This window comes from Lissotriton vulgaris, chromosome 6 (genome assembly GCF_964263255.1).
Source record: "Lissotriton vulgaris chromosome 6, aLisVul1.2, whole genome shotgun sequence".
NCBI classification, from domain to species: Eukaryota; Metazoa; Chordata; class Amphibia; order Caudata; family Salamandridae; genus Lissotriton; species Lissotriton vulgaris.
The window spans coordinates 187328730-187342460 of NC_141694.1; the positions used below are offsets into that span (position 1 = coordinate 187328730).

General features: G+C 46.6%; 1 protein-coding gene across 1 annotated transcript in view; it reads left to right on the plus strand.

The window, feature by feature from the left end:
* CDC5L (cell division cycle 5 like) overlaps positions 1-13731 on the plus strand; it is a 181123-nt gene that overhangs the window by 92526 nt on the left and 74866 nt on the right. The window contains exon 9 of the mRNA XM_086926221.1: positions 9968-10116. Coding sequence (XP_086782347.1) covers positions 9968-10116 — 149 coding nt within the window. The remainder of the gene's footprint in view (positions 1-9967; positions 10117-13731) is intronic.

A 13731-nucleotide genomic window follows, 5' to 3' on the forward strand; every position in this document is an offset into this window, starting at 1 on the left:
GGATGTGGATTCCACGCCTGTCGAAGAGCCGAATCCGATCCCTCCTCAGGACCGGCCTGAGGGTTTTCAACCGCCCTTTCCTGCCCCAGGCCAGGACCCTTCGGCGTTTCTTAATGCTATGTATGGCGTCTTCTCAAGGGCGTGGTACCCCTCTGGTGCACCTTCGGGTCCCATGAGTCCTTTGGCTTACAGCTTGGGAGTTCCTCACTCCTATCCTCCAGCTCCGTTTATGCCTTATATGCCGGCTCCGACACCGCATTGGCAATTCCCAGCTCCGCCGAAGTTGTCGACACCGATTCCGGTGTAGCCCGCTCCAGATCGTCCTCGAGGGCATTCCTCTGTGCCATCGGATTCGATACCGGCGTCAATCCTGAATCCGACGGAGCCGCTGGTGGATCCGACTGCGAGGCGTGTGAAGGAGAGGTCCAGAAGGGAAGCTCAACGCCTTTTGGAAGAGCAAAGGTACTTGGATTCACATTCTGATGTTGAGGAAGGTGAATTGGAGGAGAACTGTTTTGAGGAGTTGGCTGATTCAGGAAGCCTTGATTTCTCTCCAGAGTGGGAGTTGCCCTCAGGCTCTGGTGCTCCTTCTGAGGATGTCCAACCTTACCATTTGGTTATGAGGAAGGCTGCTGAACTTCTTCAATTGACTGCCAACGGTGGAGTTTAAATCCAATATCCTCACTGAGGTTTTGCATTCTCCGAATTCCGTGGTGGAACCTTTGCTTCCATTTAATGATGCCTTGACGGATCCCATTTTGGAGGTGTGGAAGAAACCGTTGTCGGCTCCTGCGGTTTCTAAGAGTGTGGCGAGAAGGTAAAGGGTTGCACCTGAGGACCCTGCTTTTTTGTCTTCTCATCCTTCGACCTGAGAGCCTGCTCATTCAAGCAGCCTGTTCTAAAAAGAGTGTTAGTGCCTTTACCCAGGTTCCTTGTGAAAAGGAAGCGAAGAAACAAGACCAGGTTGCTAAAAAGACCTTTTCATCGGCAAGCATGGCGACTCTGTGGCACGTATCATGGGCACTGCTGTCGCCACTAGAAGGTCAGCTTGGCTGAAATCCTCAGACTTTTCGGCTGATGTTCAGGCGACCTTGCTGGATCTTCCTTTTGATGGTTCTGGTCTCTTTGGGAAGAAAGCTGATGCGGCCCTTGAGAGATTTACGGATAGCAGAGCGACAGCTAAGTCTTTAGGTCTCCAGATCAGAGGCTCTTCGACCAACAGGAGGTTCAGGGGCTTTGGTCGCTCTTCCTTTCGGAATTACCGACAAGGTCAGCAGCAACAGCAGCAGCAGCAAAATTTTATGTACAGATCGTTCAGGGGAAAGCAAAGAGCGCGTCCTCGTGGACGTCAGGCCTCTTCCTCCTCCTCCTCTTCTTCCAACCCCCGCCTCAGAAAAGCAGCTCTAGATCTGCTATTCAGGATCATGTGGGTCCGGTGGGGGGTCGGCTTACCCATTTTCTACAGGATTGGGAATCGGTTACATCAGATCTTTGAGTTCTCAATCTTGAAGAAAATGGGTATGCCCTTCCCTTTCGGGAATTTCCTCCGAATTACCCTCCTTGCCAAGGCTTTTGCACAGAGGAACATCTGTCTCTGGAGGAGGTGCTAACTCTGTTACGAAAGGGTGCGATAGAGGTGGTCCCAGAGCAGGAAAGGGGTCAGGGATGCTACTCCCGGTATTTCCTGATTCCCAAGAAGGATGGCAGACTTCGTCCAATCCTGGATCTCAGGATCTTGAATCTCTATCTGAAACAGGAGAAATTCAAGATGCTCACCCTTGCTCAGGTTCTTCAAGCGCTGCTGGAAGGAGACTGGATGGTGTCACTCGACTTGCAGGATGCGTATTTCCACATCCCAATCCTGAAGTCGCACAGGAAGTATCTCCGTTTTACGGTGGGATCGCAACACTACCAGTTTGCAGTCCTTCCGTTTGGTCTTACTACTGCGCCTCAAGTCTTCACCAAGGTGATGGCGGTGGTGGCAGCTCATCTCAGAAGGTCGGGGATACCAGTGTTCCCTTATTTGGACGACTGGCTGATCAAAGGGGAGTCGTCAGAGAAGGTGCTCCATCATCTGCAAGAGACAACTCAGTTGTTGTACAGGTTGGGTTTTTCAATAAATGTACCCAAGTCTCACCTGGTGCCCTCCCAGCACAACCTGTTCATAGGTGCTGTACTGGACACTACTGTATGTCGTGCATTCCCTCCTCCTCAAAGGATTCGCGACATTCAGGAAATGATTCCTTTATTTTGCAATGGAGCGGTCGTTCCAGTCCTGAAGGTCCTTCGCCTGCTCGGTCTGATGGCTTCTTGCATTCTGTTGGTCAACCATGCACGCTGGAACACGAGGGCACTCCGGTGGTGCCTCCTCAGGCAGTGGTATCAGCACAATGGGGATCTCAGGGAGTCGGTGAGGATCTCCAGAGAAGCTGCTGCGGATCTATTTTGGTGGGGCGTGGAAGGCAACCTGTCTCAAGGGAAGCCTTTTCAGCTGCCTCCTCCGGTGGCCACAGTAATAACGGATGCATCCACTCTAGGGTGGGGTGCTCATCTGGGGGATCTGGAGGTCAAGGGTCTTTGGTCTCCAGAGGAAAGGTTGCTTCACATCAACCTTCTGGAATTGCGGGCGATACGTCTGGCACTCAAGGCCTTCCTCCCTTCCCTTCGCGGTCGGTCGATCCAAGTCCTGACGGACAACACGATGACAGACAACACGACCGCGATGTGGTACATCAACAAGCAGGGAGGAGTGGGGTCGCAGTGTCTCTACAGAGAGGCTCTGCGTCTCTGGTCCTGGGTTCAGGACCACCAGATTTGTCTGATGGCAAATCATCTGGCCGGAGTTCTGTGCGTGCAGACAGTCTGTCGGCAGTTCTCTGCCAACCACGAGTGGAGGCTTCACCCGGAGGTGGTACGTCACGTCTTTCGGACGTGGGGGACTCCTCAGGTGGACCTATTTGCCACTCGCGAGAATGCTCACTGCCCGTCCTTCTGCAGTCTCCAGTATCCAATGCAAGGAGCCTTGGGGGACGCGATTCAGTTGAGTTGGGGAAATCAACTCCTCTACATGTTTCCTCCCATACCCTTGATTCCTCGGGTTCTGAGGAAGATTCGCCAAGACTGGGCCCAAGTTATATTGGTCGCCCCGGACTGGCCAAGAAGGGTGTGGTATACAGATCTTCTCCACCTCTCCTCTCACCCGCCGCTCCGTCTCCCTCTCAGGGCAGACCTCCTCTCTCAGATGGAGGGGCAGGTTCTACACCCGACCTCCAGACATTGCACCTTCATGCCTGGAGATTGAACGGGGCAACCTGATTTCCTTTTCTCTCACACCTGACGTGGTGGATGTCATCTTGTTAGCCAGGCGTGACTCCACTAAATCTGTCTATTCATATAGATGGTCAAAATTTGTCACTTGGTGTGGTGGGAATTCTATTGACCCTTTGCGAGCCCGTTTGTCTGATGTTCTCCAGGTTGCCCTTTCTCTGGCGCAGCAAGGGCTTGCTGTTGCCACGGTTAAGGGCTATCTTTCGGCGCTGTCGGCTTTTCTCTGTCTGCCTGACCAGCCATCTCTTTTTAAGTCTCCTGTAGTTTTAAGGTTTTTGAAGGGACTCACAAATAAGTTCCCTCCTACTCCTTTTATTGTGCCTCAGTAGGACTTAAATCTTGTCTTGACCTTTCTGATGGGTGCTCCCTTTGAGCCTCTTCATAAATGTCCTATGAGGCTTTTAACTCTTAAGGCAGTCTTCCTCGTTGCATTAACCTCAGCAAGGAGGGTAAGTGAGCTTCAAGCTCTTAGTTCCAAGCCCCCTTTCTTGACCATTCATGCTGATCGAATGGTTCTTAGGACCAGGGCTGCTTTTCTTCCTAAGGTGGTGACTCCTTTCCACCTTAGTCAATCCATTACCCTCTCTACCTTTAATCCTCCCCCACACCCTTCCAAGGAGGAGGAGAGGTTACACCGTCTGGACCCTAGGAGGGGGGTGTCTTTTTACCTGGACAGGACTAAAGACTGTCGTTTGGATGACCAGCTCTTCGTTGGGTTTGCTGGCTGCAAAAGAGGAAGGGCGGTCCATAAAAGAACATTGTCAAGATGGATCGTCCTCTGTATAAAGATCTGCTACTCTTTGGCCGGTAAGGATCCTCCAGAGGGTATAAGGGCTCATTCTACTAGAGCTAAGTCATCTACCTCAGCATTGGCTAGATGTGTTCCTGTAGAGGACATTTGTAGGGCGGCAACTTGGTCTTCCCTCCACACGTTCGCGAAGCATTACTGCTTGGATAATGAGGTGAGGAGGGACGGCCACTTTGCGTGCACTGTCCTTCAGGATTTCCTGGTTTAGAAGAGTGGACACCCTCCTCCGGGAGTGGGGACTGCTGTGGGACTCTATTCACAAGGTGAGGAATCCACACGGCAGATGTATCTATCAGAAGAACAAGTTACTTACCTTCGGTAACGCTTTTTCTGGTAGATACTATATCTGCCTGTAGATTACTCACTGACCCACCCGCCTCCCCGTTAACCACTCTTCTTTACCAGAGTTACTGTAATGAATTGTTTATATATTGTAATGTTAAGGAGTTGTTTCCATTGCTTTCTTGCACTTCCTTCACACTGTGTGTTTCTCCTTGGCTATTGTGTATTGTGTATACTATGTATATTTCTACTGTCATTGGTCCGTCCGTGTGCCTCGATGGCACGGAAAAAAGGGCGGAACTGATGTCATCACGCGGCGTGGGCCTATTGTAGGCGTCGGTGACGTCAGCGGAGTCGCAAGCGATGCTGTACCTCTGACGTCCAAGTCCACGTTGGCGCGAGGCTACGAAAAGAATTTCCGAATGTTGCTGGCGCAAGGGGGATATTCACAAGGTGAAGAATCCACAGGCAGATATATTATCTACCAGAAAAAGATTTACCGAAGGTAAGTAACTTGTTCTTTAGAAAGACAAAGCAAATATTTGTTGCTTTTTCACCACAACATAAAGGGAATCCAATATCAAAGTCAGGAATAGCAAGATGGATTGTTAAATGCATTCAAATATGCTATTAAAAAGCCAAACGCACTTTAACCGCCCACCCCCAAGAGCACACTCTACAAGAACAAGCATTGGAAATGCAATAGGTCTCGCATTAGAAAAGTTGGAGCTATTGGACTTGTAAATGACAAATATTTTATTTATTTTTTGTTGGTTTTTAAAATAGCTAAATTGATAGCTTTGTCATTTACAATGCCAATAGTTATAACTTTTGCAAATGTGACACCTATAGCATTTGGAATGCAACATGTTTTGTATTTACGTGACTTAGATGGCAGCTCTGGTCGTTAGGCCACATCTCTAGAGAGCAGGAGAGTGCAGCAACGTAAAAATCTAACATTTTTTAATAAGGACATGAGCCAGGAAGAAGAACGTGGAGGCAAAGGCGCGATCTTTATAGCAGCAGACACAATCTGACTCTGCAGAGTGGGAATTTATCAGGAGCAATAAATAGCACCGATTTAAAATGTTTCACTGAAAATTGTAAATAGCATGCAGCTTTTGGCACTGACCACTCCAAAATCCGCATGCCCCTGTATTTAAATGGAAGTTTCTACCCGAAAATTATTGGCAGATTTGATCTGCCAAGATTTACCGGTGAGGCGCTTTTTCTTGTAATGTTCGCAATTGAGATATGAACGACAATCGGTGATTCTGTACACAACTTTCCACAGTGTGTTCCATAAATACGTGGCTGCTTTTCCACGCACACATTTTTTTCGGGATTTACCTAGTGAAAATGTCTTCTTGTGTTCCTGCAAAACGTGTAATCCGTTTTGACTGAAAACTGCCATTAACTAGTCCCTGTATTTTTAGTTAGCAGCTCCTTGAAAGATTGGCGTTTTCAGTGTTAAAATGTTTTTACTACACGTGCCAGAGTGCAGCCTTCTGTGGCCTAAAAAAACGAAAACTGTCTAAAGATGACAAGAATGAAGATATGATGATGCCACTTTGCTACTATGAAACCGCTTCTAAATAAAATATACAGGAATACAAGAGCATTCTGTTTCAACCCCCTGCTTTTTTTCCTCTAAATTGCAGTCACAGTCACGATGAATGTAAATTACACCTGAAAGAGCTTTATTATTCCACATGCTGGTGACAAAGTAGGATATATCAGCCAATTCTGCAATTCCTAACGAGCTTAAGCATGAATGTCCCCTTTCTCAAGATCGAACAGTACTTGTATCATTTCCTCTCTCTTAAATTGCTTTACAAGCCTCTTAGGAGAGGTAATATGAGCCCAGGCCTGGCTTTCTTATGATAAAACAGCACCATTAACGTGTGAAGGATTCACCTCTGTTGTGAGCGCGCAAGCAGTTGCTCTTGGACTGCTTGCTGTGTTGCCACCTTGGCTGTAGAGAGGGCGTGACAAAGGGTTCTTGCTGATTCTATTGTGATTGTAATTGCATCTATATAGCGCTTACTTCCCTCAGGGGAAGTTGAAGCGCCTTAGATTGCATCCAAATAGAACACAGGCATGCAAAACAGTAGTGAATGGGTCTGTGGGGTGCAAGAAGGCACATAGCTGAGGTATACGAAGGAGCAAGGAATTGTGTGTGTTGTGTGCCTGGGCGTGTATAGAGAGAGTGTGTCTGCTTGTGTGTGCGCGGAGGGGAGAGGGGGTGGGGGAAGGAGGGGGGTCGGGGGGTGGTGCCCGCAGTTTTGCTGTTCTCAAGAGCTGAAAATCGGACCTGTTACTTATTACCGATTAGTAGACCTCGGAAAGATGAGAGGCTGGGTCGGTCCTGTTAAGATTTAAAGTCGTGGCGCGCAAGTCATGCACAAATAAGAGCAGCGAGCGCTCCTCTTACAAATCATCGATGTTAGAGCAAAAGGTCTGTAAAACAATATAATCAGTCAAATTAATATCAAATAATTTCATATATTCATCAGTTAAAGAGAATAAAAAGCAGATGGGATAGATCAACCGCGACTTCAGAGTGGGTCAGAATTTTTAATATCATTGTAAATGGGAGCAATTACGGCATTAATGCAGGACATTTGAGGACATTGCAGATCCACTTGATGCGGCTTGTGTAGGGAGTTGTTTTGCTTTACAGCTAGATTTACGCTACTTCACACGTGCTTTCATGTATGGGCATTGCTTCTAAGGTCTGTGTGCAACCTGCAAGACTCTGGCTTGAATCTTGGTGTCCCCCCGCAGCTTTTAATTATTGCTAAAATTCGTACCATTAAGGGCTCATTACAAAGTTTTTAACAGACCCCTTGAGACCGAGAGGGATGGACGAGCTGCTCTCCCTGCTGTTACGCCATTAATGCAGGACATTTGAGGATATTGCAGATCCACTTGATGCGGCTTGTATAGGGAGTTGTTTTGCTTTACAGCTAGATTTACGCTACTTCACACGTGCTTTCATGTATGGGCATTGCTTCTAAGGTCTGTGTGCAACCTGCAAGACTCTGGCTCGAATCTTGGTGTCCCCCCGCAGCTTTTAATTATTGCTAAAATTCGTACCATTAAGGGCTCATTACAAAGAGACGAAGTCCTACCCAAGTACAAATGTCGATATAATTGAACTGTGGAGCATTGACAACTACTTTCCCCGTGCAGGCCTCGGTGTGGGCACCAGCAAGTCACAGTCAGGCCTCGGTGTTTGCACTCACAATGCCTCTGTGTTTTCCAGCTGTCAGGCCTCGGTACTTCCAGTGGCCTTCACTACCCCACAAGCTGACAGATTAAACGCCAGTCTGGCGCAGACCGGGGCTTGATCCATACAGATTAGTGCGCTTGGGGCAGCTTTAACGATAATCCCGCTGCAGACGGCATCATGTACATGTCAATAACCTGAGATGAAAGCAGCATCACTCGGGGGAGGCGGCTGACTCACGGAACCTCTCAGGCCGGCTTTCGAGGCCTGGGCAGGGGTGCTTGGCGGCGGAGAGGCCGCTGGGCACCGCTGCTGTCACACACTAATGAGACGGCGGGAGGTGCGTGTGCATGAGATGGCGCGCAGGGGTGATGGACAGTGGGCGAGAGACAAAGCGGCAGAAGGGACACGGGGAGAGTCGTGAGTGACACAGTGACTAGGGGCGGGACCGAGTGATACAGTGAGAGAAGCGAGATGGGGTAGAGACAGAGGTGTGACAGACAGGGAATGAGTAGTGAGTGACAGAGTGAGGGAGAGTGTTTAAAGAGACAGCAGTGAGAGAGCTTAGGTTAGTGACAAAGAAAAGGAGAAAGGTGTGAAACTAGTGGCTTGAATGAGACAGTGAGAGAAGCAGGAATAGAGTCAGAGGGTTAAGACAGAGCAGCGAGAGAGACGGCAAAGCAACCAATCAAGCGGAAAACGAAAGCGGCCAGCAGTGAATAATTAGGGGAGAGAGAGGGGAGGTGCTGGGGAACAGATGGCCGTGAAGCAGGGGGCGTGAATAAGTGACAGCGGGGGGGGGGGGGTGCAGCGGAAGCCTTCGATTGCTGCTGGCAGGGGGAAGCCTGTGGGGAAATGCAAGCTCGTGCACGAAGGAGCTTGTGGTCACGTGATTTCACGTGAACTGTTGAGAATCCGGATCGTAAAAAGTCAGCTTTTGGGTTGACAACAATAGGTTCGAGTGAACTCGACCTAAAAATGGGGGCATCCATGGCTTTCCTGGGGAATATTCCTCTTGAAGACATATGTAGGGCAGCCACATAGACTACCATACACACTTTAACAAAACACTACTGTGTAGACGTGCAAGCAAAGCAGCAAGCTGCTGTAGGCCAAGCTGTCCTAAAAACTCTTTTTCAAACTGCTGCAGCTGGCACAGGTTACCACCGCTAGAGGAGATACTGCTATACAGTCAATGCACAGAGATGAATTCAGCAGCCCACATACCCCGAATGGAATATGCTACTTACCAGTATGCATCTGTTCTTGGCATGTAGGGCTGCTGACATTCTTATCGCCCGCCCTCCTCCCCGGTGCCTGTCGCAGCTGCAGCATTATCTTTTGCATGGCCATCTCTCACTTTACTATCCTCATCTCTGCCACAATGGCGAAAAACAATCTGAGGATGCCCATGCGCACTGTAGTCCAGGGGAGGAGTCACCTATCTCATGATACTTCAAAGACTCTTCCAAGACAACAAAGTATAATCATTCGGACCCAACACTAGGCGGCGATCTATGCACAGATATGAAAGTCAGCAGCCCTACATGCCAAGAACAGATGCATACTGGTAAGTAGCATATTCCTTTTGCTTTGCCTGGGAAATAAATACCAAGCCAGCAGGTCTCAACCCTAAATGGTTGACCATTTGGCTTTGTCTGTGTTTTGTTTTTCAGTAGCCTGCTTGAGCATATGCCAGGATGGGTGCATGAAATTGGTTTTCTATTAAAGAAGACTCATTCCAAGGTGACTGCTGGTCAGCACACGCATCATGATGCATACAGTAAACATGTTATTGATGGCATTTTGGGGAAGAAACCAGCATTTTGCCTTATTCTGACTATTTACTTTGAGCCCTTAAGGTTAGATTACAAATCCTGGGTGTATTTGAAATTCCCACCATGTTGAGGTGGAGGTATTGACCAATGAAGATGTAATTGTGAGCTGTCAAATTTTTTTTTTTAAATCCGAAATGTGAGATGGATTGATAGTTGGAACAATATGCGGGACTGGGGGAGGATTGTGGATTTAACCCTTAGCAGTTAAAGTGCTAATTAATTTGCTATATCTCAGTTATTTTTATCTTTAATGAAACAGGCTTTGGTAGATACTATTTTTAATACTTTTTTTCTTAAAATGTTTGAAAGTTTTCTATTCCTTTTTAAATGTTTACATTGCCAGGTTACTTGTTGCATAGCTAATCTCCAGGACTATTTCATTTGTAAAATGTTTCCTTCCTAGCTTTGTCATTAATTCAAATAGTTGCACTCAGTATCACTTTATTGGTATTTCTTAATAGTCTTGTTTTCTTTTAATAGGAAGCCCAAAATTTGATGGCCCTCACAAATGTGGATACCCCACTGAAAGGTGGTCTAAATACTCCACTGCATGAGAGTGATTTCTCCGGAGTAACACCTCAGAGACAAGTAGTTCAGACTCCAAACACTGTGCTTTCCACCCCCTTCAGGTACCCAAATCAATTTGAAAACATTTAAAAATTGTATATAAAAGTTTTAGAAATAATTTTCACCAATAGTCCTTTTTTAAACAATGGTTGTTTTATTTGCAATTAGTTAATTTGTTTTTAGTTGACTTAAAGATGGGCATCTGTAAATGTAAATCTCTCCCAAAGAGGTAATACTGCAAGTAGCTCCCGTTAATTAAGCAGACTTAGACAAATTATGTTGAGTTTTCCTGTTAGTGAATGAGTTTCCCTTTTTAGTATGCCCCTGCTTGCAGTGTTTTTTTTGTTTTTTTTAAACCTTTATTTTAGCATTCAATAAAAATACAAGCATGGGCCTACAACCGCGGGTGCCATCTGCTAGACAAATTAAGACCGCCGATATCACAGTACGACACAGCTCATCAGCCGACAACCCAGAGGTCCGGCAGCGATTCGGGATAAAACTTGTATTAGAATGCACAACTGGGTTCCAGGATGAGACAGAGGTTCCATTTTATATTATATAAGAGAGGATCAGGTGCCATACAATCAAACAGAAGAATGCGGGGGACAGGGTAAGAGACAGGATATGCATGTAATAACCGCTATAATGGAGCATTGGCGCCAAAGCATATAGATCGGTACAAACGACAACACAATATACATTCAATGTTGCGCCAGTTCTCGGGGCCTGCCCACCCGGGAATCAGGATATCATAAAAGCATAAGCACTAAATACAAGCACACGATAAGAATCCGAATGATTCATAGCTATACTGATCCTTTAAGGAAAGAAAGAGAAGGAAAAGAAAGGCCATAGAAATAAAAAAAGGCAAAATAAAAAACCCTTTCCAGCCCCCCACCCTGCACCCCTGCAAATGGCTACAGCCTGACCCCACTAGCAGCGTGCCTGTCGCCCCTAATAACTAAAACCCTAAAGGTAGGAAAAAGAATGGAGGAGGGCTTATCCATTTGGGCTCCCAGCCCCTTTAGTCCCCCCGGCCAGAAACAGCCACCCCCTATCACTAAAAGACAAACTTATGACAACACTATAGAAGAAATTAGAGGGTACCGTGATACACCGCCCAGCCTCTTAGATCAAACAGTTGCAGGTTGAACACTTGTGAAAGCCACTCCAACCCTTCCCGACCTTGTTGATCTTAAACTTGGCCCTTCCGAACAAGCACACAAACCCCATCAGCGAGACCCAAAGGCACACAAAGAAGTAATAAAGGAGAAGAGTCATCAAAAATCAATCCATGGCGACTCGCAGGCAGTGAGTCCACAAGACTTCAGACTCAGAAGAACTCTCCCTCCTAGATGAACAGTCCCAATGTATCCTGCACAGGAGTCGTGAGTCACCAAGAAAGGAGAAGATGACCACAAAATGATCGGAAAGTCACAAACAAAAGTCTCCGGGAGGGGAACGCCATTTGATATCTCCAAAGTTGATAGTGGTGGAAGGTTCGGCAATATAATGACATCCTCGGGAACACCGCCTCCTAGGGCACCATCCGATGGTTCCAATACTTGTTTCCTCACGGGGTTCTCGCACGGAATCAAATTGGCCGCGGTTTGAATGGCTACAGATTCCTGTTCCAACAGTAAGGCTGGGTCCGGTTCCACCAGGAGCATCTCAGATAGGCGTGTATCCAATTTGCTCAACAAGACATCCACATGTTAGCGAAACGCCCACATTTCTGCCAGTATTGACCTCAGCAATGGCTCATGCACTGTTCGATCCATAGTCTATGTCCTATGTCTATTGTCTAGAATGTCCTATTGGTATTGTAAATGACAATGCCTTTTATTATTGCAGGTTTTTTAAACGCATAAATAAAAGGCATTGTCATTTACAATGCCAATAGGTCAACATCTCGCAACTGTGAGACCTATTGCATTGCTAATGCTTGTTTTTCATTCTCTCATCAACAAATTGAGTGTCGAGTTAAGTTGCAATTACTTGTTTTATTTTTTTATTCACAAACGTTAGCAAAATCACTTGTAGGTTAGTCCACTCCAGAAGGTTTTGGGCGCAACAACAGAGAAAAGTGGACACTAATTGAGGTTACAACAGGAGAGTGTCTAATATTGGACTCAACCTGTCTCTCTGTGGGCTGTTGGGAATTCATGTCCAGATATACACTGCTCACAGCATTTGCGACTGTAAAATCCCTTTCCGAATTGTAAACAGGAGGAAGTGTGAAAGGTGTGCCCCTTCTAATTTCCAATTCGGGGAGAGGAGCGTATCCGGTGTGTGTGTGACCACAATTGTGGTTGCAAACCATTGATGAGCTACTGACACAGAGTTTGTCGTAACTATTTGGCAAAGGTGAATCCTGTCATCCCGCTTGCTCCCCTAATGTTTCCACAAAAGGTAAACTTTTTTCTCTTCTTTTTTTTTTTTAAATAACCGGTTCTTTTAAGGACCTCCTTAAATAGACATGCTTGCATTCAGACAAATGGTGGAACAGTGGAGCCACATTAACTAGACCAAAAGAAGTAGCCAACCATTAATAGACCGGACAGGGAGGCACCTTTATGGGTTCCGGAGTAGCGTGCTGCATGCCGAAAAAGCGTTTTGACGCCTCTTCAGGGGTAGTAAGCGCTATATAAATGCAATTACAATAGAATACAATACTTGAATGGTACTCTTTTTTGACTTGACAAACAAAGACTAAACAAACGTTTTACCATCATTTATCTGAAAGATCATGTTCAGGTTTAAGCCAAAAGGTGCTCCAATTTTATTTAACAACTAACTTAATAATAATGCATAGCATTGCAGCCCATTAAGACTTACGCGACATGGTGCCATTTAAGTATTCGGTTTTGATTCCTGCGAAATCCGATCCCAGTTGATGTTAGTTTGCTTCTGCAATACAAATACTTTGCCCAAATGCCCACCAGATGGCAGCATTAGATCTCAACGTGGGTTCATCTTAAATTGTTTGGAAGGGAACGCAGCACAAACCCTGAAGCATATACTGAAAAATAAATCCTGAGACACACAATCCCGAAGATTGGAAATCACAATTGCAAAGTTGTCTCCTGTCGACCACACCTCAACATCTAAAGCTACAAACGTCTGGGCTGCGCACCGTATGCAATGCACATGTGTGGGACCGACATTTAAGAGCTCAGCGTTCACGCAGCTGTACTTGTTGGGCAACCACCCGGGCTACCTGCTGGAGAACGTCACTTCTTCTGAGAATAAGCATGGTCAACCCACTGGGAAAACACATTATCTAGAAACAAGTGACATAGCTCGGGTGTCACCGGCCCCAGTGCAAACGGGCATTTGCAATACAATAGATCTTGCATTTACGAGAGTTTAGGCTATTGTCATTTACAATGGCAATAGCTCATACTCTTGTAAATGCAAGACCTCGGCCGCCATTGTCCCGGGCAGCTTGAAAGTGAAAGCTGGCATGGTGGGGAAAGCCCGGCGGGCCCGCAGTAGGAGGAACCCATAAAAGAAAGGGTGCTTATAAACTAAATAAGACATGCCGTGTTGCATCCGAAGTAAAGGGGCCAGTCGCCATGGGTATTTACAAATGCAGACAAGGCGGTACCAAGGAGGGACTAACAACCCTAATAACTCGCAAGCCAGCGTTTACGAAGGACAATGACACAAGC